Source organism: Ischnura elegans, chromosome X (genome assembly GCF_921293095.1).
Source record: "Ischnura elegans chromosome X, ioIscEleg1.1, whole genome shotgun sequence".
Classification (NCBI taxonomy): domain Eukaryota; kingdom Metazoa; phylum Arthropoda; class Insecta; order Odonata; family Coenagrionidae; genus Ischnura; species Ischnura elegans.
Genome location: NC_060259.1, coordinates 114,137,149 through 114,162,753, shown reverse-complemented (window position 1 = coordinate 114,162,753; position 25,605 = coordinate 114,137,149). Strand labels below are relative to the sequence as shown.

At 37.6% G+C, this 25,605-nt stretch overlaps 1 protein-coding gene across 1 annotated transcript in view; it reads right to left on the bottom strand.

The window, feature by feature from the left end:
- Nucleotides 1-3,409: 3,409 nt before the first annotated feature.
- Nucleotides 3,410-25,605, bottom strand: part of LOC124171643 (CCR4-NOT transcription complex subunit 6) — a 328,368-nt gene continuing 306,172 nt past the window's right edge. The window contains exon 13 of the mRNA XM_046550855.1: nucleotides 3,410-10,784. Within this exon, the coding sequence (XP_046406811.1) occupies nucleotides 10,705-10,784 (80 nt within the window). The 3' untranslated portion in view covers nucleotides 3,410-10,704. The remainder of the gene's footprint in view (nucleotides 10,785-25,605) is intronic.

The window sequence follows — 25,605 nt, the reverse complement described above, 5'->3', positions numbered from 1 at the left end:
CTGACGTTGATAGTTATGTTTTTCCATACTCATCATGCGTTCACCAATGAAAGTAAGCATCCGAACTGCAAAAAAATATGCCATATATATCATCAATGAATACAGCGGCCGTTTGTATACAAGATTACCTACATCTAAAACAAAAATGCTTTGGTGTTACGCATTAGTCTCTCCTTTTGCAATGGTATAATATACTCTTTTATGTGTACTAATGAACAAATATATCTGCGATGGATTTAAATCGATTTATCCACTATCAATTATAATTTCGATGCATCAATTTCTTTTATTTGAAAGTTTAACTTTAATGATGTACGGGTAGCCCTTATTACAGGTGAGAATCGTTTGATTTCCCTCTCGTTTTTTTATTTGTAACAAAGCTTTCTATTGGTTCTTCACGGTATCGCCGGCTTCGGATTCAATATTTTTCATACCTATCTGCTCTTCCTATCCGATACCGAGAATTAGAGTTTTCTCCGGTAGCGGCCAGGAACTGATGTTTTCTCCGCCAAGTTACGGACTACAGTCGGGAGAAAACTACGGGAGAATACACTTTCTCCGGAGAAAGGAGAATTCAAGTTACGGACTTAGGCCCCTGGAACTCGCTTTGCGGAATGCTGTTAAGGCACCTCGTCGTGGTTTTTTTTAATGCTGTCCAGGGTCTCCAGATGCTTTCCTTTCAGCTCCCTTTTCACCCTAGGAAACAAGAAGAAGTCTGCCGGGGCCTCATCGGGACTATAGGGGGGCTGAGGCACCGTTGAAACACCGATCCGGGTCAGATAGGAGTTAACTACGAAGGCGGTGTGACTCGGCGTGTTGTCATGGTGGAGTCTCCATGACGACTGGATCTCTGGCCGGACGCGGGTAACTCTGTGATTGTCTTTTGAGAACTTCTTTGTAGAAGTTCATGTCGACGTTCTGCCCAGGTGGTACAAACTCGTAGTGCACGATTCCCTTAGCGTCGAAGAACACGATGACCATGGACTTGACGCGGGACTTACTCATTCTTGCTTTCTTCTGACGCGGTGACGAGGTCGTGTGCCACTCCGCACTCTGTTTTTTCGTCTCCGGATCGTATTCAAAGATCCATGACTCATCTCCTGTGATGATGTTGTCAAGGAAATTTGGATCCTCCTCGCAGAGTTCAAGCAGCTCGTTGCACACTTCCACGCGCTGCTGTTTTTGAGCGTCGGACAAGACTTTTGGCACAAGTTTCGCGCAAATCTTACGCATGGACAAGTCTTCAGAAACAATTTGATGAACATCTGTTTTCGGAAAAATTTAATTTTTCTTCCATCGAACGAACACTCATTCGGCGGTCTTTGTTCAACAAATCTCGCACACTAGTGACATTATCGTCCGTTCGCGATGTTGATGGACGCCCAGAACGGGCCTCATCGGCCACTTCTTCCCGGCCTTCCTTGAACGACTTGTGCCACTTTTTGACCTGCGAGTACGACAAACAATCATCCTTGAAGGCCTCAGTGAGCAAATAAAATGTTTCCTTAGCCGTCTTTTGAAGTTTGACGCAAAACTTTATCGCATAGCGTTGCTCCAAAGTTCTCTCCATCCTAACCACGACGAGACACTGCGCGGAGGTTTACTAAAAATGATGTCCTACCGCTCCGAAAGCTCGTAGGCAACCGTAGGCAACTGAACGAGGTGTCGCTGACAAGCTTTAAGTCCCCCCCACTACTTCCAATCAGTCGCGCAGGTGGCGTTGTACAGTCGCGTGGCAAAAAAAATGAAGCTCATTACTTTTGGGACAAACCCTGTATATATACGTGTGGATGTTTCCTGACCCGGGAGACGACGGCCGTATATTTACGTGTGAGATTTTGCTAGCCAGGACATCGAAAGCCGTATATATACGTTTTCTATCTCTCCCCCTTTTAGGACGGTCGCGGGTTTACGACGTCTTTGTTTCGGGACCCACCCCTGCGGGGTTTAGGATTTATCCTCGGAATCCGGGAGCAGGTACCCGGAGCCCTCGTCCTTTATTACCCCTCTTAGCGGTAAGTGACAGCGGTCATTCAATTGTTAACCAGTCAGGTTTCGAAATAAATATTTGTTCATTTGTCAAGAAAAATAAACTAAGAATTGAATTATTTGTCTTTTGAGCAGCGTTTCCAATTTTTAAACGAAATTCTACGATAATTATTAACTGGTATCTCGAGTTATGTATAAACATCAACATGGAAATTGTTGCTGCATTTAATGCGTTAATAATGGCCTTAGAACTTCGTTTAAAATTTGACAATGCTCAGATGAAAACGAGGAATTCAATTCAACGTCTTCAATTTACATGAAAGCAACAATTATCCATTTGCTAAATACATATAAGCAATACATAAGTTGACCGCAAACCAATGCCGCAGGTATGGTCGTAAACCCGGAAAGGAGGGAGCACAACTACTCTCGGAGTCCGAGATAATGCGACGTCCCTTACCCTCCAAAAATGCTCCATACCACGAGAAAAAAGTCTCTTGAGGTTCAGTACAGCAGTCATGCTAAGACGAAAACTCCGCCGTCTCGAAAAGTTTAAGACCCCACCAGGCAATATAGATAAACTATATTTCAGACGTCTGAGTGGGGACTACTTGACACGGTACATCAAGCAAAAGGTTCCCGGCTGCATTCTGAATCACGCATGATGCACATCAGAACATGACCTTGATGCCACCCTTCCAAACATACTTCTTGTGACAATAGTTTTGATTACAAGACCATTGACCCTAGCTGAATATTACTTCAACAACATTGTCCTATCACACCCCCTATGCCACCACCACCAACAAGAGTGGCAATTTAATGTGAGATATAGCAAATGTTGCTAAAACAACCTGTAAAATTAGGATTTACAAAGAAGTAGAATTATGTTCATAATGGTGAAGCAAATGTTAACTCAGGCCCAAATAAATACTGTGGAAGGTCTAGGAGACCAATATCATATTTTTGCGGACATGTGAGTTTTGGAAGTGAAATGGTTGCAGTGATTGTTGTGATCACACCACCAACAACCTTAAAAAAAGCTTTGGCCATCTTTCATGAAGCTCTAAAACATGATAAGGTAGCCAACTCCTGCCACAAGCAATTCGGAAGGACTCCCAAATGTGTATCCCACTGCTAATGGCATAAGTAAGATAAACTTTGCAGTCATCAAATAAAACATGCTTTCAACCATAAACAGGTTAGGAAATATAACAGTACCATTAAAGATCAACCAGAAGATATGGAGCGTTTAATATAAGCTTTACTTGCCTTCCTTATAACACTATCAATGCTTTAAAGTGTTTCATCCATATCTCACACTGCAAGGCAATCCACACTTATTTCTCTCTCAAAATGTCATTTACCAGTAGGAATATCATCAAAAATTCAAGGAAAAGATCAGGAATAAAGACAGCACTTATTTTATAAATTTGTATTTATTGAGGCATTACGCATTTCGGTATAATCAGGCATCATGAAGGGCACACAGTGACAGCTGATTACACCATAGACTCCAATCCACCTCACACATCCCCCACATCTTGCCTGCAGTACCATTGAACTAAAAAGTAGCAGAGCTCCTGTCACAGAGGCAAGGAGGTGACAGGCAAACTAGGTCATAGCTAAAAGAAATGGCCATTCTAGGAATCTGACGAGGATAGCTAGACAATAAGTGGGCATTTTTTGAGCGATACAGCTTGGAAGCCCAAAAATACAATATGCATCACACATGGAATTTAATCACATAGTACAACAGATTTGGAAGGAACCAACTGCATTTTGCAAAACTTGTCTTTTTATTTTAAAGAGGTGTAAACCCACTGCAACAGTACCAAAAAAGTGAATTCTCTCAATCAGCTCGAGAGACTATAAGAGAAATGAAAAGTATAGCATAACAACAAATACATGATCCCCAAAGTTGACTCCAAATATAATAATTTAGAAATGATTGGCAAACTAATTCAATGCTCATGGAGAACATAATACATCCATCTATTTAATTTTATGATTCCTTGAAGTCAGCAAACAGTTGAAAGGTAGGACTGAGGTGGAAGGGATATTTACCAAGATTGTAAGCCTCTTGAAAATCAACTTTCACTCATGTTTATGACATGCAAAGGAAACACTTACATGTTCCAAGGAGAAAAGTTTTGCAAAGTGCTATATTCCAAGAAATTGCACTACACCAAAACAATTTACCAAGGAGAAATCAGGGGTGGATCCAGATGCCTGGTTTGGAAGGGGCAGTCACCAAGTTTTGACCCTTTATCCCCACTGCTCCCATGTAAATAAAATCTATGAAAACGAATAATGGAAATTTTTTAATCATTAACATTTTGAATTAAAATCACATGAGCTCAAATTGCACATCCTTTTTTTTAATTACCTGTAGGGGGGGGGGGAATTGTATTCATAAAAAATTAAGCTGTTCTCCACTTTGAGATGACAGGAATGGCCTCTTGGATCCACTCCTGGTTGAAACAAAGTCTGGTTCCCCAATATCAACCTCCAATCAATTTATCTACTGCTTTACCCAAAATGGCAATTCGTGAATAGTCAATAACTGTGCAAGGGAGGTAGCATTTTGTAATTCAATCTCATAACTTGAGATGTGGGAACACTATCCATAAATACCCCAATACTGTGAGCATTCAAAATATCGAATAGTTGAGATAAAAGCACATAAAAAGTGAATACCTTGAATATTGAGCCAAACAAGTGCACAAAACACAATTTTTCGCATGTTAGAGAAATTCATCAAATGCACAGAAGAATGGGAAGAGATGACTCTATAACGTGCATAGGATTTTTCCCAGCTTCTCAAGGATTAGATTGATTTTGATGACCGATTAATAATTTTTAACACCAGTTTTTGGTAATACTTTCATGGGCACTTTTAGAAAGATAAAATTTTATGCTTATCATGGAAATATATTTAGAAAACTCAACAACATAGGTCAATGATTGCTAGCAGGTATGAGCTGTGCTTATGAATTGAACATTTTCCTCCACTCTACATTTTCATCACAAACATAAAAGAGATAAAATACAAATAATAAAAAAATAATGAATACTTTGTAAACTTTGAGACTTTATGCTGGAAATTGTTGAAAGCTGCCTTGGTTATCATGTACAGGGTTCATGGCAACCCTATATTTTCAATGTTTCTAACTTCTATTCAGAGTTTTTAAAAATTTCCCTGTCTCAATATCAATGGCAAAGCAGTTGTTTGTAGGGATGCAATGGAGAACTTCACCAAGGGATGTTGAAAAATTAAGTCAAACTACAGTAGTAGTGGCAGGAATAAAGTCAATAAGTGCCATGTCGGCACTACCCTGTGCCACTAAGCCATGACAACAGCATGACGCTTGCCTCACCACTTAAATGCAGCAATACTCTTACTTGTTTAACAACAATTTTCATCTTTTTCCCTGTGCTTTTAGAGTTTCTCTCTCACCATCACCTAAATTCCATGACTTCCGCTCCTGATTTTTATTTCAACAACATTCCCACGACTTCCTTGATTGGTATCAATCCTGATGTAACAAATATGAGTCACTTCAGCAAAAATATTTTAAATATCATGGAAAATGCATCCTTACATTAAAAAAATTCCTCCAGTAAATACTTAGCATACAGTCTAAATATGGGACACATGCCCAACTTGTGGTGAATTGGTTATAAACAGAAATTAAAATATTAAATAAAAAAATAATTGTGAAGGGGTTGTAAAGGGAAACTTTTCTGTTAATTCTGGGGGATGTTACTAGGGGATTTTCAATTTTGAGAAGGCATATCAGACATATTTTTATCTTTAAAACTTAACTCTACAAGGCTTGATTGATTGATCAACTATTAGACAATATTCTTTCTTTATACAAAATTCAATTCATTCCCAGGATGAAGAAGATTTGTGTTTGAATCATGGTTCAAAACATTAGAATATTTAATGATGCTAAGCCTGTTTAAACCATGAAAAATATTTTTGCTTCACAGACACAAAGGTCACTAGATAAAAAAAAGGTTGAGAGAAGCAGTAACATATTGTGTGAGAATTCAAAAGATGAAATGAACACTTATTTATAAGAAATATAAAAAAACACAAGTCAAAACTAAAGGTTACTAGAAGGGTAGCTTCCACTCCATGAAAAGGCATATGACTAATATGAAATCCCTCTTCTCACTTGAATTATCATCTGAGAATAACTCATGAAAAGCTCAACTGTTTTCTCTGAGTGGCACTTAAGCACACCAGGACTGTTGTGTAAAATTAAGAGGCGCAGGCTAGACCCAAATTTTTTAGAGTAAATGCTGTCTTCTAGAATATAAATCTTCATTCCACAACAAGTTTCAAACTGAATCATTAATTTGTCAATCCTATTAGATTAGATAAAATTAAAGTTATAATTTAAATTGATTCAATACAGCTTTTTACTTTAAAAACATAGGGTTGGAAGAATTGCGTCCAACAAATAAGCAGCATGCATAGAATTTAAGGCATTCTGCATAATATTCGAGATATTCTAAAAAGATATCCAGTATTTGAAATCAAGATTCCAGTGTTGGAAAATTGAAATTTCTCCTCTTTTATTTAAGAAACCAATGGCTTATCTTTTTTTTTTAAAGAATGTTTCTAAAAAAGGAGGGCAATATATTAAGCCCCTAATTTTGAAGTACAAATTTGGTTCTTGAGTCAATAATTTTTATGCTAATGTCAGCATCGATGCAAAATAAATTACTCTCAGTGAGGTGAAATGGCTTCAGTGAGAGAATAACAATAATAAATAATGATACAATAAATTGCAGCATATTTTTCATTGCAAGCCAAACAGACTGCATTGCCGATGATCCCACCATGCATCCACCTTTTTGATCTGAAAACAATAAACACAAATACTTCTGCCACACTTTTGTTACCGTTTGACATTTTTTTTACTTCCTCCTCACTAGATGGACAAACTTCAGCTCCTGTTTTGCCTTATTATTCCCATGTGGTGCCTCCTAAGCTACACAGAAGGAGCTATTCATCTCGTATTCAGTCCTGATAGATGACCATTTAGGCCTGCATTCAATGTGCTTAAAAAAGTTTGATGACGGATAGTGGTAAAGCAAGCCTTTTTGCGTTCTCTTCTAAGAAGTCTTCAGACACTTTAATTTGTTTTGATTCCAATCATAGTAAACTATACAAGTCATAAATGGGACAATAAAATGCAGCTCACACCCAGAAAAATGGAATGCTAGTCGTGGAAGTAACAGAAAAGCACTGCCATTACACACAAATGTATCCTCATATTCTATCCTGACTACCGTCTTATTCGGTGAAAACTGGAAGGAAATGTACTCTAACACTCGAAGAACAAGTAGAATGTAAGGATGAACAAATGTGTACAATGCACATGACATTGACTTAAATAGCAATGCAAAAAGATACATTAATTAAGTATAATGAAATAGTCTTTACAAAACACTCATTGATGAATGAATGGTCAATTCCAAATGTAATGATATTCTTTACTTAGAATGTGATGTTCATTACATCACTTCAAATTCCTCTGGGTAAACTTTGAAACAAAGATGCTATTGGTGTTGATATACCATATATTTCTGACTATAGTTCATCCCCAATTTTTTTACGCTTCCTTTTTGGAAAAGTTTCGTAAGTGAAATGCAATCCTCAATGTAATCGCTTCACAGGCATTTCATGACCAGCAATTCTGTTTGGGTTACAGCAATGTCACTCATTGCATTCTGCTGATTTGTTAACATACATTTCAGTAGAAACTTGGAAAACCCAGACAGGATTGCTTGACAAGCCATAATGCTTTGCACCTGCCCAAGTCACCCAGCTGAGAATGAATGGGTACCAAAGGTGATCAAAAGATCAAGCTAGACTGTCCTTAGACTAATTTGAATTGAGCTATTGTAATTATTATTGCTTTGTTAAATGTTAAATTTTGAAATGAGCATGGAAGAAGTGTATGCTTTTCAGTACTCTCAAAGCTATAACTGAAATGTTGGCTTGAATAAAAATAAGTAAGCATCTATATAAAAGTTTCCATCAGATCAAATGGATTAACAATAACCATATTACAAGATTCAAAAATTAAGCACGAGTTATATTTGTGCTCTAACTTTCTTAACCAATGGCATATTTCAGAAACAGGCATACCACTTATTGTCTCAGCAAGTATGATCTTGTTTGGCAGTTGACAGTAGAAATAAAACCATGATTAAATACAAATGGTAATTTACGTGGATATATTGAACTTTCACCAAATGAAGTCCGAAATGACTTTATATGTAGAAACAAAAGTTTCTCATTCTTAGTTTAGTATCAATTTTTACTAGAGAAACTACATACTCCTTGTCTCTGAACTGTTGAACAAAATAAGATTCTTCAGATTGCTGGCAACAACTACAAAGCATAAAGCTACATAACTGACCTTTTAGGCCATCATAAATTTGGCAGGAGTACCCACCCCTCTGGCTTGCTAGATAATATTTGGGGCAGTCCCTGAAATGTGACGACTGGAACCCTAAAATATGGGCGATTCATCTGTCCTCCCATAACTATTTAAGTATATCTCAATGTTACCACTCGTATTGGGTGTCTTTCCCTTCCACTGTCACTAAAAATTTAAGTTACTCATTACAATAATGTAATTTTTGAAACTCCCTCAAAGGCATTTCACCCAAAAATTTCAATGGTAAATTGCCCACCCCTATCTTCACATTTTCAAAGGTACACCCCCTTTCTTTGGGTATATCGACCAGCAATGACAAAATACTGAGAATAATTACATATACAATGCCATCCACCAGTTATTGCGCAAATTGGTCACAAGATATCAAGGTGACAGACTATATCAAGACTAAAAATAATTTTTTTAAACGACAGCATAGCAAATAGGTAACCATTTAGGGTGGCTTCATTCCCAAAATTACTTCTTCAAAATCTGTGGACTTCAGGCAAAACATACCACAAGTTGAAGAAGGAGTGCAATTAACAAATAAATAAGCTAATTATGCTCTGAAAACCACAGACTATGTAGCAAACATTATTAATATGCTGGAGATGATGCTCAGCTTGCCTAAGTCACTTGGTCTCAAATATAGTCTTATCAATTTTCTCATGAAGATAAATAGCAAAAATGGGGGAACAATAATCAGAGAAATACAGCATAAATTGCCATCACAGGTGAATAATTGGCACACTTCAAGGAGAAGCCATGAAATCACATGATATTGAATGGGCAACAAAAACCTCATCTTCACCAAATCAAATTTTAAGAAACTGAACAATTTGAACACTTGGTATATCACAGTGAAATTTAAAACTAAATCACTGAAGTCATTTACACACCATTATTAGAGTCAGATTCCATACCATAACAACAATAACTGAGAAACAGGTAACTAATGCTTGAAGGCCTCTGACAGAAAAATACAAACATTTGCACATGGAACCAGACATAGCTCATGATTCTCACAAAGTGAAAGGTGCCTGCAATGTACGCTTGTGGAGGAGCAATCCACCACACCAGCTCCTACAGGATTCATGCTGAACTTCATAAATTAGAGCAACATGAAGATGAACCCATACAGGAAAAACTGCTTGTTTAAGGGTTTAGATATGATACAATTCCACATTCATTGGCAATAAGAGATAATTCATCACCAGTAGAAAAATCAGAAACAAAACATGTGTGATCCTCATCCCTATTCAGTGCCAGGGCTAACTTCAGGCTTGGAGCTCACAAACAGCACAAGCCATTGTCCCAGTTTTTAAGGCAAAGTATTTTGAACTATATATTCCCAAAAAAATACCCGTCATGTATAGTTATGAAAATATGTAAAAAAAAAAGAGGAGTAACAATGGAAGAAAAATAAAAATTTACAATAAATTTTGATTTGAATGAAAAAAATAATAGCACATGAAAATGTAGAGATAAATTGAGCATAGTCATGGTTACGGAGGGCTGATCAATCAGTCTTCTGGCACTGAAAGGGTCAAAACAGATAAAATATAAATAGCAATTACACCCAATTGGAAATTAATTTCATGATTGAACTGAGGTCCTTCACACCTCAGGATAAATAAAAGGCTAAAAAAAACACTGAGAGAGGCTTCTTGAATGCACCCTTCCAGACATAATGAGAAATTTCACAGAAAAGTTAATTGTACAAATTGTGAAACACCATTGAAAGTTAATTGTACAATCCGTGTAACACTAATCCATATATTCACACATGCACACACACACAATTCTTAATACAGTCATTGTTTACGAAGAGAGACAGTGGCTGAGTCATCACTGAAAAAAATGAACCTGGTATAATTACCATTTGGGATTTTAGAAAAATATGTATTTTTTAAATGCAATCTATTTAAAGAATACTGCCATGAAATACAGTCTGAGATCATTTGTAGCCACTTCTGATTTGTATGAAAAGAAATCACCCAATTCACTTACACAAATATTTTAAGTGTTTCTAACAAGTCAATCAAAACAGTGCATATAGCCTCACTACAGTCTTCTTACCACAACTGCCGATGTAGTCAAAGAGGTATGAGCTCATCTGAAACACAACCAAGGCAGATCACAATGTGATTGCAGCCTTTGGTCAGCAGCAAAGGGCAGAATGAAGTCATGCAGGATGACAGCACTCAGAAAAACTGACAGGAAATAATGGCCTTCATCACAGAGACTGCTATCTGCGGACTATAAGCCCATTCATGTTTGGTGACACTGAAGCTGTCATCTCCAGTTCAACCAGGAGAGGGAAATGATCTGTAAATAAGAAGAATAAGGCAAGGTTACTCAAGAGTAAGAGCTTCAAATTCACCCCTTCACTCCTCCACCTTCAAAGTTGCATCAGACAGGAAAGAAACAGAATGGCAATTGAAAGTGAGCCCAAGACTGAAAGTGACCTCAAACTTCTTTCATCTTTGGCATTAATACTTTTAGAAAAGCAAAATACTGATGAAACTATATGCATCTGAGGAGATATGAAATAAAATTTATGGAAGGATGCTTCTTGAACACATTCAGCCATAAAAACTTTGCCTGCCACAGCTTATGATAATTATTTCAACATATACAAGCCTGATGGTCACATTGAATACATAACTGTTTTCGTGATAGAATAGATGGCAATTTCATCTATTCCATCACCATCCAGTATTTTGACCTCAATATTGTCCCTATTAATTCACAAATTCCAAACCCAAGCCACTCTATATATCCGCTGTCTCATTTTTATATTGACTCAAAAAAAGTCTGACCTCATTTACCACAGTTTCACTTTTGTAGTCTGATACTCAGAGACTAACTTGATTCTCTTTTAAAGCCAATTCATCCTGGTTTACAGGTAGACATCTTCCCAAGAAATCTATTCAACACGAGTCATTCTTATTCAATTAAAAACAGTAACATTTAGGATGACAGGGTTTAACCAAAGTTTATACATGAAAAACTTCTAACTACATACCTCATAATCCAGTGTATGAACATAAGAAATGGCTGAACAGCAAAAAGTAATCGTTCAGTCACAAATGCTTCCACAGTGGCAAGACCAAGTCTCATGAACAACCAACAAAGACCCCTCCCTGTCTTATGAGTTAACACAAACGAGTGAAGCTGCACCAAATCTTTGCCTGCATTTATCTTGTGAAGTTGATGGTGTGCAAATTTATTTTAGCATGCATTTATCTTTCAAACCCACAGCAATGGAGAAGAAAGCCGTGACACTTTTTCTACATTTCCTGTATATTTTCAGAAAATAACATCGGCATTCAGATCCCGAATATTACTCTTGCAATGTCTCCTAGTAAGGTATTCTCTTGTGAAAATAAATACTAAATGACACTTTTCTGCACGAGATTATTGAATTTGAGTTATAGAGACAGCTAGGAATAGGTGTCTTCTTATGAACATTCTATTTACAAACTTTCAGAGACGAAAACAGTTGAACCTCAATCTATTGTTCCCGCATTGATTGTTTGAAGATCGTTGTCATGTATAATTTTCCTGCATCCATCCTTAGGCAAAACTCTCACAAGCCTTCAAACCCCACACCCCTCTGATACTTTCCTCTTCTCCGAAACCAGCCAAAAAGCCTCAGACATCCCAGATCATGGCTTCCACAGGTTTCACCTTACAAAGACCATAAATCATTAGCCATCCAAGTCCATTACTAAAAGTATCCATTTAGTTCATCGTAAAATAATAATATGAATTGGTGTATAGTTCAGGGCCAGACTGGGACCTCTAAAAGGGCGCTGCCTTCAACTTAAGAAAGGGCGCAGTCCGAGGGTAGGGCTGTGGGATATTGCTTTGAAATTTAAAAAGTAAATTTTGAAAAAATAGGGTATTTTTTTGCAATGGTTTCAAAAAAGTTATTTAACTATTACAACGCGTATGCGATAGAAGGTACGCTAATTTAACAAGCGAATACTCCAAATGATCATGTGTAATTGGCTTCTACTTAACATGGATATATTCTAAATATTTTATATTTTCAAAGATATTCATTATTAATATTACAAATTACACTACAGCCACTATTTACAATGTTAGAATAATGGAAAAGATAAAACTTGTAAGTAAGATTAAGGCTGTAAATGGGTTTTATTTATGTATACATTTATGCAATCCAAATCGTACATGAAACAAGAGACGTATTCAACTGTTTTATGAAATAAAACTAATACAAAATGAAACATATCTTTGTATAAATACAAAACAGCCTCTGAAAACTGAACTTATAACTAATTATTGTGAAGGCCACTTTTTGGAGCCCACTTTAATTATCAGAAGGAAAGTAGGCGCTTCATTTCCTTGCTTCGGAAACAGAGTTCATCTATAATTTTTTCATTGCTTATCTTTGTGACTAATTCTCGTTCCGACTGCATCAAGAGAGCTTCCAAATTCTCATTGCTCATGGATGAACGAATTCTCGATTTTATGAGCTTCAGCTTTGAAAATGCACGTTCGCTGCTCACTTGGGTCATCGGTTTTGTTAAAAGGAACTTGTAAGCCTTATGGAGTTGCGGATACATTAATGAGTACATATTGTACTGATAAAGTATCTTGTATGCACATTTAATACAGGAGTGGCATTTGTTGTTGCTTTTAGACCAAATTATTTCTTCATCTTCATCTTCTGATTTAGAACTTAAATTCACGTCAATGTCACTGGAGTCCTTCTGAAAGTGATCTTGTAAATTCATATTAAAGATTGGCCATTGCTCGATAAATGATTCCAGTTCTTCCTTGAGCTTGCCTTTGTCCATGTTGGGGATCATAGAGCATATTTTTTCCAATGCATGTTCTGGTATTCCATTTGTTCTTAACTCAGAGAATATTACAGGATCAAAGCATGAAAGATCTTGATAAACCCGATTTTGATCAGAAAACCTTGCTTCCATACTGGTGTTAATTTGGTCAACAACCACATTAACTTTAAAACTCTCTTCACTGCTGAATGGAGTTTCTACGACCTCATCACTTGTTTCATCTGGCATTTTTTTTCCGTTTTTTCTGTCTTCTGGCTGGCAATTCACTCTCTATGCTGATGTTGTTGGAATATTGATCCAAAATTGGATTTTCTTCGATTTTATTAATCAGACTTTTTGACATGAACTTGACAAAGTTTTTTGCAGCATGGACAAAGCCTGAAAACTCTTCTCTTATTCTCTTAAGACTGTCTTGAGCTAATGAAATCAAATTCCAAGCCTGTGCATAATCTAAATTTTTTGTTTGAAGATAGTCCGACAAAGGCGTTGTTGATTTGAAAATAATCAAGAACATCATAGCAGTTAGGATTGTTTCAAACGACAAAAACTTTTCAAGAAGACTGTTTGCTTCATTTCTTGTTTTGGAACTGAATTCTTGGGTATTTGCCACGATAGAAAGGGAAATGATCAACTCTATGTACACAGTTTTAGGTTGTTTTCCTTCATATTCCGCCAATTTCATCCAGTTATGGAAATAGCCAAAGATCTTGGAAGTGGCGTCACTCTTTGATCTCCATCTAGTTGCACCAATAGCACCCAACCTATAACTTGGATGTTGCTCCAAATAAATATCTAGTCTCTAGTGAGATTCCCTTACAAACACTTGAGTTTGCTGCAGTAAACCAAAAAACGAAATCGAAGCCGTCACAACTTGTGATGTGTCTACCATAACAAAGTTTAGGGAATGGGAATAACACCACATATGAATGTGGTGTGGGATCTGCTCTTGCAGCCTGGCTGATACGCCCTTACATTGACCACTCATGTTTGCAGCTTCATCAAATGAGTTGGAATGCAGTTGCTGATATCAAGTCCTGCTTCCCTTATTACTTCGGTGGTTTTCTTTCAGGCAGTGTGTTGAAATTCTCATCGGGTGTACTTCCTGTGGGTGGTATATACCTAACAATATTGTTATTTATAATTGGGCATCCTTCGAAATGGGAATAGTATTGAAAGGCAAAAAAGAGACTCGGAAGTCTGTTTGTGCGTTAGCTTATAATAAATTCATTGGTGGGGTGAATTTCAAGGACCTGGTATTGCATTCGTACCTAATGGAAAGAAAATGCCATTAAAAGTGGTGTATGAAGTTATTTAGGAAACTATTGAATGCCGCAGTCCTAAATTCATACGTTGTTCACAGGAAAAACACGTGTAAAAAATTGGCACTTATCATTTCGCGTGCAATTGGTCGACGTAATATTTTTGAAATATCCAACTTCATAAGGACTGTTTGGATAGGGCCGTCATTCTTACACAATTTAGTACCAAGACTCACAGAAATGCATTTCTTAAGGAGAATTCCTGCAGCTGGGAAGAAATCAAAGTCCCAAAGGAGGTGTGTAGTTTGTGCCTAATATGGGAAATGAAGAGACAGCGTGTACTGGTGTTAAAAAAAATGCAGTGGGCTTATGTTTGGATTGCTTCAAATCATGTCGCAGAAAGCAGATTTTCTAATTGTAAGATAAAATCATTTGAATATTCACAAATTCACGTTTGAAACATTAGCACGTGATTACCTATATGAAATGATACGGTAATAAGAGAATAAAGTCAGAGAAATGGGCGAAGTGATAAATTTTCAAGTAGGCGAAACGGGTAAACCTATCGCAAGTATCCAAACTGTTATGAAATTTTCAACCCCAAATAACTAAAATAAATCTTGTTATTGTGTTTTGAAAATGAATGGAATGTTAGAAGTCTCGCGGCTTATTCGAAACCAAATTTAAATCTTTCAAAACTGAAAATTTATTCAATACTTCAAGGAAGGAGATACACAGTATAATAAATATTTATTCAAATTGCTCGAAAAATTGATATATAGTAGCGCATTATACGACGCAAGTTCACAAACATTTTCAACGATACTGGTCGTATATCATAAAAGATATAAATTATTGAATGATAATATGCGAAAAAGGCGGTCATTTAAATATCATCCCGCGGCTGGAATGGGATTTAATTAAATTTCTAGTATTTGAGATATTCGAGTATTCGCGGATACTATTCGCACATCTCTATCAAAATATCTTATTTGACTCACCAACTTGGCTGTGGCGGCACGTCCGCACTTCAGCCTTCGGCGCTCAGCGTGGACCATTCACAATGGAGGACTGTTCGTGGCAGTGGTCGGAGTAGTACTGGTCCTCTGTCGCCCGGGAGGCCGAGCTAGGGTGTTGCCTATTTTTTTTATTTTTTCTCGGATTTTTTATTTCTACCTCTTAAAATATGCTCTGGGGTGCAGAATGGATATCCTAAAAATTTCAGCTCAATTTTTTAGCATTTAGTGGTCGCTCAAAGAGCATAAATGCAATAACATTAAATTTTCCCGATTTTTTTAAGTAACGTCATTTTCAGGGGTAACGCACGATTTTGCAGATCTTTAGCAACAAAATTCGCTCCATTTTAACGTCCGCTCAACAGTTTTCCAGGAATACAATATTTTTCCGCGAGCTACAGCAGCGCGTTACACCCCTGACGGCGAGCTGGTCGCTCGCAGGCCGCATCACGGTCAACTGATAAGTCCTCACTGCATTACTCCCCCCTCGCGCCTTCCCTAACGAGAGTCGGTGGAAGAAGGGAGAAGTTGCCTGTATTGTTTTACATTGTAATAAATTCATGAGACTTTCGTTGAGATTAGGCAGAATAGATGGAACCATGGAGAATGATGTTTAGAGACAACTATGTATATGTTTTCTTACCCAAGTTTGCGTGTTTCACGCCCCCTTTAGCCTAATCGCACCTGGATTTTGAATGGCGTACATAAAATTTTCGGAGTCGAGACGCTGTTGATAAAAACAGTGTTTACCGTGCGCAAATATATTGAAATGTTCCTAATCGGTGTCCAAGCAGCTATAGCCGATTGTTTCGCGAAAAAAAGGCTGCCTTTGATTCGCTAAGTGCTGCAGGTGTTCTATCACCACCACTTAACCCTGAAACAGGGAGTGTGTGCAAAATACGAGACTAACGATGAGATTCGTGGTTCCATTCAGGAGTATTATGTCGAGAATTCAAATCATTCAAGAAATACGTGGAATATGTAAAATAGAGGCGCTGTGCAGTGAGCTGTAATAATTCAATAATTATTTTTGGCGGCGACCTATGCAACAGCTAACGAATGATATGGAATTGCATGAAAAATTGGATCGGTTGTTTGATATTGCCGCGGTAAGTGCTCTGGAAGTTATTCAAAATGATGTGGATAAAGTGCTCTTGAAAATAAAGAGGCGACCAGGATATCCGCTTCAAAAGATACTACGTTAGCACTAAGAGTGTTTTCAAAATATTTTTCTTTCAGAAAAACTTCCTTATAATTATTAGTTTCCAGTTTCTGATAGCACGAAAAAACTAATCTCCCACGACATAGACAAATGCACATTATGAAATGCATTGTAAACTGGCTGATTGGGGTGGACTTAGTTTGCCAGGACAGCTATAACGCGCCTTGGCTTGCTAATTAATGAGATGCTTATCTAGCAATTAATAGAGAGTGAGGAGTCAGAGAAGTTGGCGCGTCGAGTGGAGAGGAAGAGAAGATATGACGAGTAGATAGAAGGGAAAATAGATGGGTAGGAAAATCCTAATTACACCCCAAATTGCACTGATCTTTGATGCCTTGGGCATTGGCGCGAGAGGAGCGGCAATGGTTCTTGTTGTTGCTATGTTGTGGTAACAGGGGTTACTGCCTACTAAAGGAAATATTTACTCATTCGTTGAATAAAGTAAGTAAATATTATTTAGCATATTACGACATTAAATGGTTCTATTAATCTCATGGCCGATTGATGAAATAAAAACAACATTAAAGATTCCATAACTCACCGGAACTGCCAGTGGGTGGCCGGGCCACTACTGAGATTGTTCACGCCTGCGTTGAAGAATGGAGATTAGCGAATATATTAAAGCACTTTCAATTGATTCGATAAGCGTAAATAGAGCAAATTAACTACTTTCATATCTTAGGTTCTCAGTCTATCATATTTTTTGGATTCTTAACATGAAAATTTCTTTTTTTATCATTAATTAGGCTCGAAGAACAGTGATGTAGTTATTTTATAGGGTAAACTACAGCGTACACTCGGTATGAAAAACACCAGCATAGTATTCGACTCCTACAATCTTAATCCGACTTTCGCTTGTAAAGGCGGGAGGGGCGTGAGGCAGTGAAGGGCGCAGGACTTATCAGTTGACCGTGATGCGGCGTGCGAGCGACCAGCTCGCCGTCAGGGGTGTGACGCGCTGCTGTGGCTCGCGGAAAAGTATTGTATTCCTGGAAAACTGTTGAGCGGACGTTAAAATGGAGCTAATTTTGTTTCTAAAGTTCTGCAAAATCGTGCGTTACCCCTGAAAATGATGTTACTTCAAAAACTCCGGAAAATTTAATGTTATAGCATTTATGCTCTTTGAGCGACCTCTAAATGTTAAACAATTGAGCTAAAATTTTTAGGATATCCATTCTGCACCCCAGAGCATATTTTAAGAGGTAGAAATTAAAAATCAGAGAAAATATAAAAAAATAGGCAACACCCTACCAAGCAATCCCTAATAGCCGCTGGAAAAACTCGAAGAACAATCGCCTCTCGTTTGGCGCCATGTCGTCTGCATCATAGGTCTGCATTCAGCGCCGCCACAGCTGTTAACGTTGTCTCGTAACGCGCAAACCTTAGCAATGGCGCAGCGTGTCATTGCAATCATAGCATGTCGCTGTCGTCTTAGTTACTGTATTATCAGTATAAGTTGTTTTTGTATACAAGTGTTGGGTTTTTAATTGACTGGAGCACCTTTTAGAAAAGACGTACTTACGCCTTGCGGGTGCAGGAACGCATTTTTCTAAGGGCGCACTCTTAGACCACGTTGGTCTAAGGGCGCACCGGCCCACGGGCCGATGGGCCGGCGGGCCAGTCCGGGCCTGGTATAGTTGTTACAAAAAAAACAGTAAAAACTTGTATATATCTTGACAACCTATAAACTTATATTGTGAAGAAATGCAGTCGAGACGAACCAACTTAAAACTTGTGCCAACAAATACTACTAGAAGCATATTAATACCGAACGAATGAGAAGTAGTAATGGTCTGATCATACAATGAAACATTTAATTTCCAGCCTGGGAATTGATTTCCATCAAAAGTATTGGCATCCAGCCCACATTTTAAATAACATTATTTTAAGAAATACCTTACAAATTTTTTTCATAAACCGCACACAAGCATTTGTATAGCTGACTCACATATTCATATTTGCAAAATGTAATTAACCTGTGTGAACTTTGGGATAATCAAAACTCTGCTTTTAATTTACAGTAGAACAAATTCATCTATAACAAGTGCATTTTGTCAAAGAAATGGAGGTCAGGTTACTTGGACTGGACCTAAATTTAACTCCTGTTTATTAAGCTTATGTTTCATACCTTAAAATTGCCCAGAAGCTCCGAAAATTAAATGATGAATCATGGATATTCATTAAGTCACTATGGGCTAAAAATCAATATGAAGAATTATTTTCTCGGGGGTAAGGAGGTGAAACAATAATGGTGGGAAAATAATTCTTCATTTAAATTAAGGCCGGTATTTGAAGCTATTGTAAAAATATCGATAGTTACCTGTGCACCATCACTTCTACTTGGGTAAATCGTGCTTACACACTTTTGGCCAATTACATACTGTTGCAAACACTCTTACTTTATTCTCTTTGACCTAACTTCTGATATGGTTTCCTGTCACTCCTAATATGATTATGAATGACGCCACACCCCAGAAAACCACTTTTCAGTACAACATTAAAACTTTGTGCCATGGCATGTATAAAAGAGAAAAACAAATTTCCATGGCATGCTTCACTCCTTATTACTCTGGTCCAACCTGAGACGCTGGAGTTCTCGCCTTAACATGACTGCTGTACTGAGCCCCGAAAGATTCTTCTGTCCCCTCCGTATGGTGCATTTTTGCAGGACATTCGTTAACCCTAGAACGACGGACTGGGTCCAATGGACCCAGTTGGTAGTTTTAAAAGTTTATAATTATTTCAAAAATGCACGAAACTGATTTTGACGCCGTGACTTTTCGTATATGTATGTCATCTAAAACATAGCAAGAAATAACGAAAATGGGCTCATTACATTTTATAGTATACTACAGTGCAACCTCGATAAAACGACACCCCACGGTGCACCAATAAACACTCGCTATAGCGAATTGTCGCTTTACCGGAGGTGGAGCAAATAATAGCCAATATACCTGTTGCGAACAGTTATACAGGAACAGGAGTGGTGCGGCGACAGATAAATTTCTATCCGATAAACGTAAGTATAAATCCAGACGAAAGGTGATGTTTTTTTGCATTACTAAATTTCCTTACTCAAACAACGACTTACTATTCAAACAATTTATAAGCCCCGAACTGAATAAATATCATGCAAAGCAATGTTTTGTCAATCATTATGCCAATGCACAACCGATGAAGCCATTTTTCTATGCACTTAATTAGTGCATTTACGTAATCATTCTATTATTTTGGTATTTTCCACTGAAAATTCAAAAATTAACTAATAAAACTGTATCGCGGTTATTTAATGCCTCAAATGTTTCCATTGGTGTATGTTTATTCATCCTGTACATTAAGCGGCAGTGAAGTGAAATAACGTATTGCATTTGTTTCTGCAGTCGAAAACGGTGGAAGGTTGTGTAACGTTCCTGCCTTGGAAGACTTTATCTATCAGATAATGTAATATCTTCATTATCAACGGTAAAAAGTTTCTAAGCTTGAAAAATGATGTGATTAAAATTGCCGTTGTTAAAAAAAAGTTCCTTTTTGAGTGTTACGCTCGCGACGTATTTGAAATAATACACCGAGTTTACCACGGCACTGCAAATGATAGTCAGTTGTTATGTGAGTTCTTCCAGCGGCCACCAGGGGATGCTCGGCTACCCACGTGACGGAACAGAGCGCCAGTACAACTCCGACCACTGACGCGAATAGTTCACCCGTATTAGTTGTGAATCCGCAACGGAGAATAAATACCGTCCATCCAGACAATTCACGCTCAGTATCATTGCATCGTACATCCTACATCATCGCTAAGGCGCACTACATACCTTTAGAGGCATCATTGCAACAAATACCTCTTACTGCAAGGATTTTGTCGGGGAGTAGGATGTAAAAAAAGTTCCGTTTCGTCTATGTTATATCACGCGGGGAATACACCTTAAGATACTTATGGTCGGAGTCCTTTCTTCCACGACTTCGGGTTTACACCGCAGGCATCACCAGCAATTATGAGGGGAGATAACGCTTTGGTGCTTTGCATTAGTATAATCAACCTTCCGAACTCTTGAAATTCTCGATTCGCAATCTATCCCTGAAATACTCCGCTTTAAGCTTAGGCGTAGCCCCTTTCTCAAGAGTTCTCGCAGATTGGAGTGGGCAAAACCACCCAAAAAACGCTCCTTATAACTCTACATAGTCTGCATTCCTTGGGCGCTTTTGGTCAGTGCTGATTTTCGGGTTCCTCAGCCGCGTTGGTTGTTTTTGGATGACAACAGTTTCGGGAGCCATCCTGCTCCCGTCTTCCCGTCTCCCGAGGATGGCTCCCGAAACTGTTGTCATCCAAAAACAACCAACGCGGCTGAGGAACCCGAAAATCAGCACTGACCATGAGCAACGCCGCGGAAACCTACGCCAGAATTTATTGGGCGCTTTTGTTTTTTTTTAATTGTGAAGAGCGAATAGGAAGATAAATTAATTTCGACACTCTCATATGACTCCTTTATTTTTATTTTCTCGCTTAGACGTGTTTGGTGTTTTTTTGGCCATGGTGTCTGCCATCAAATGCTTTCTATTCATGCAACTCATGGACGTGCGGGTATGCTGACGTCAGCTTTCTGCCGCCCCAGGAACAAAAGAAGATCAAGCATTCGCGAATGCTAATGCCACAATATTTTCACCAAAATTAACTACTTATTTATCGAACGACAGTTTACCACATAAATTTGAGACTGAGCACTCCATTAACTTCATTTCTAACATATCGCTAGCAATTACAGAGATTAAGGAGTCTTGATGTAAGTTTTTCCGGCGGTGAAACCCTCGCTATGGCGAGAGCCAACACCAAAAGGGCCTCGTAAAAACGAATTTTTAAACACGCTTATTATAGAGTCAATTGACGGTGCATCGGCTATCTCTCGTAATAGCGGGGGTGTCGCTATAGCCCGTACTCGCTTTAACGAGGTTCCACTGTACAAAGTTACACAGTGGACGGACTGGGTCCATTGGACCCAGTCGACTATTTTCAATGCTATAAGCAATTCATTTCAACTTATCAGCAATTTTCTTATTTACTTTATGTTTTTGGGAGATTCAATGCTTATGGAGTTATAAACAATGTCGTAGGTGATACTTGTTACAAATTAGTGGGCAGTTTTTATGGATTGGCTTGAATACTCTCATATGCTCCGACAATATCACATTTGGAGTGATACGGTCAGAAACATATATCCACATCGTTTCGTAATGGGTAGTTTTTGCAACTTTCTCTGGTTTGACGTATAAACAGTGTGAATTATCTACCTTCAGTCCCATAATCTGTTAGTTTTATATGTAAGACCATCATCTAGCGTAGTCAGTCAGAAGCTACGTTCGCAAGCTGGAGTGGTCTTGCTGCCTGCCGACATTTGCTTTTATTCCAAGTATCTAACTGAAGACATTGAAGAATTTTAATTCCATCATTACATTTTGATACCGTACATGGTAAGTACAAACCTTTATGGATTATAAAAAAGATTTTACTCTTTCATTCTAATGTACTACTTCAGTATTTACCTCATTTACCAAATCATTTACTTCTCAGATGGATTAGTTGGATGAAGTGGTGTATTGATTTTCATCTACCATGATATACAGCAATTTAATTATTCCTATCTATACAGGATGCTTAGTGGTACCAAATTTTGTGTTGTGAGGTATTGATGTGACTGAATTCATAGAGTGACTATTGATATACTGTGTAGTTGAGGAGGTAAGAAATCGGCGTCGCCCTTTGGATATTACAGTGACAATAACTATCAAGATATTTTTGAGGTAATAATAAAAAAAGTATTGTTTATAATTATTGTAAAAATTAGCTGTTATAGTAAAATTATTGAGCTCTTTGAATTGCTTGAAGATATCAGAAGCATAGTATGAGGCAGTGCTTTGCTAATTTTTACCTCAATTCACAACAAAGGAGTAGCACGAACAATGTTATCTTCCATTTATATCTAAGTAAAGTTTGGAATGAAAAATTGATAAATTTCACTGTCACTTTATTCACATGTTTGCTAATAGTGACACACATTTAGAGTGCATTCATCTAAAGATTGCAGAAGTACATGTTCAGCATCTAAACATAGAGTGCTGACAGGAGGAGGGTAGTAGTGACTCCGGTGGAGATGAAGCCTAAAATGTTGAATAAGGATGGAGAAGAACTGAACCTTGGGCGATTTTTTATTCATCTGGCTGAGAAGGTGATAGAAATATGAAAATGGGGAATTCCTATCGAGAGAAAATTTTTATTTCACGCAATCTGAAAGTGGAGTGGTCAACAAAACCTCATGCCGCTAAAAAGGGTAGAATGTGAAGGCGTAATATTTTGCTTCATCTCATGTGCGCCGTTCGGAATTTTTATTCTGTCTTCTGATCTTCTGCTAATTTTGCGTCCTAACATCTTTGATGTAGTTAGAAAATGGACCACCATTGAAAGGCATATAGTTTTTCAAGCTTTGTAGAATGAAGAAAATGACTGAAATAAATAAGTTTCTGGGATTGCTTATTGCTTATTTATCATTTTTACCAATAAAAAATGAAAGTGTTTCACAACTTTGGAGTAAACTAGACGGGCGACCAATATTCAACAGTATTATAGAGTCAAAACATTACTGCGGGTTATTCCATTTGATAATGCGACAGAAATTAGGAAAAGCAGAGGCAAAGATAAGTTACAGACTATTAGAGAGATATTTGATGGGCGGAATGAATACTTGAAATATGCATTCGTGCCAGGATCCTGCATGGCAGTTGACAAGCAGTTATTGATGTTCCGGGGGCGCTGTACCTCTAGGGAGTTTGTTTCATAAAAACCAGGAAAGAATGGAATTGAAATTTTGAATACAATTAAAATTTTGGCTGCAAGTGGTAGTAGTGATTCATACAAGTGGAATATCCACGATTACACAGATAGAGACTCTAATAAAAGTCGAGAGGTCAATCCAGGGAAAAGATTAGTTAAAGGTATGGTTGAGGGACTAAGCAGCCAGAAACATAATATGTGAAAGTAGACCGCCTACTACTTTCCAAAGGTTTAGCGATTGTACAGATCATGAGGTAAAGTAAAGGAGGGATTCCCCCCCGAGCTCACGTCAGTAAATGCCATACGACCTACAGGGTTTCCTAACAAAGTGGTACCTATCTCATGAATCTCATGGAATCCAAGAGAAAATCAACTATCGGAAGAATTTACATCGTGAAAAAGAAAATGTGACACACTCCTTGACAACCTTAGCAACCTAGGAAAATAAGTGTCGTAGGTGCAACAACAAAAAAGATAGAAAGACACGAACATCCTCGTAACGATATGAAAATATATGCCAAGAGTATTTAGAAATTTTATGCAATCATGCACCTGGTAGTAGCATAACAGATTTTAATAACATTTGTAAATGCATCATACTTTTTTTTCATTAAATTTGTTACATATCTTATTTATCATTGACAAATAATCCATTTTGTAATTCGTGTTAATGTAATTGTGCTAATGAACATTCATAAAAATGGGAAAGATGGAGTGGTATTTCTGGTAGAGGGAATAATATTATACTTCGCTGCAGTAATAGCTTCCCACAAAATAATTTAATAATAATAAAGACGTGAAGAAATATGTTGAGGAAGTAAATAAGATGGAAACCATCACTTAACTCAGCCTAACTCATCATAAACTGGTAATATTGTGGAAAAATATTTAAGGGTCCATTGGACCCTGTCAGGCTACTACGGGATAATTTTTTTTCAGTCGCCCTAGGGTTAAGAAGGGTCATGTGCATAGTCACACACTCTCAGCACCAAACTTTTTCGATCCTCCCTAGCGGTGACTCCGCATTATCTCGGACTCCGAGGGTTTTTAGGCTCCCTCCTTTCAGGGTTAATGACCCTACCAGCGGCATTGGTTCGCGGTCAATCTTGCTTTGTTTATATTAATTAGCTGTATGGATAATTGTCGCTTGAATGTACATTGCAGCCTTTGAATTGAATTCCTCGTTTTATTCTGAGAATTGTCAAATTTCGAACAAAGCTCTACCACCAGCATTAGCGAATGTAATGCATTAACAATTTCCATGTTGATTTTATACTGAAAGCGAGATATAAGATAATATTTATGGTAGAATTTCATTTAAAAATTGTAAACACTGCTCAAAAGACAAATAATTCAATTCTTAATTTATATTTTCTGAAAAAGGAACAAATATTTATTTAGAAAAATGATTGGATAAACAATTGTATGACCGCTAAGAGTGGTAATATAAGACGAGGGGTCCGGGTGCATGCTCCCAGATTTCGAGGGTGAAGCCTAAGCCCCTCAGTGTTGGGACCTGAAATAAGACATAGCACACCCGTCGCGACCATCATAAAATGGGGAGAGCTAGGAGACGTACATATTCGGTATTTGTTCACCTGCGTAAGAAAACCTCCGACGAAAATTTGTGGCTTTCGTCTCCAGGGTCAAGAAATGTCCAGATGCATATTTTCGTCTTTAGTTGGGAAAAGGTTAAAGCGTCCACCTTTGGAGATTATTGGAGCAAGCCTTCACAAAAACTGATGCCATAATATGAACTTAAATGTATTTTCCAATCAGATCGACCAATGTTTTCAAAATGCACATGCAGTTCACTGTTACTGACTATTTTTATTTTTTCGCGGTGATATCGATAAAATCATTTATTAAATATTTATGTTTTCTGAAAGATAATGCATAGCTGTATGTAACTACAAAGTTTGAAAGTAATCGGTGAGGTATAAATTGACAAATTCCTGTGTTAATCTTTTGGAAGTCGTAATTTTCGGTGATTTTCG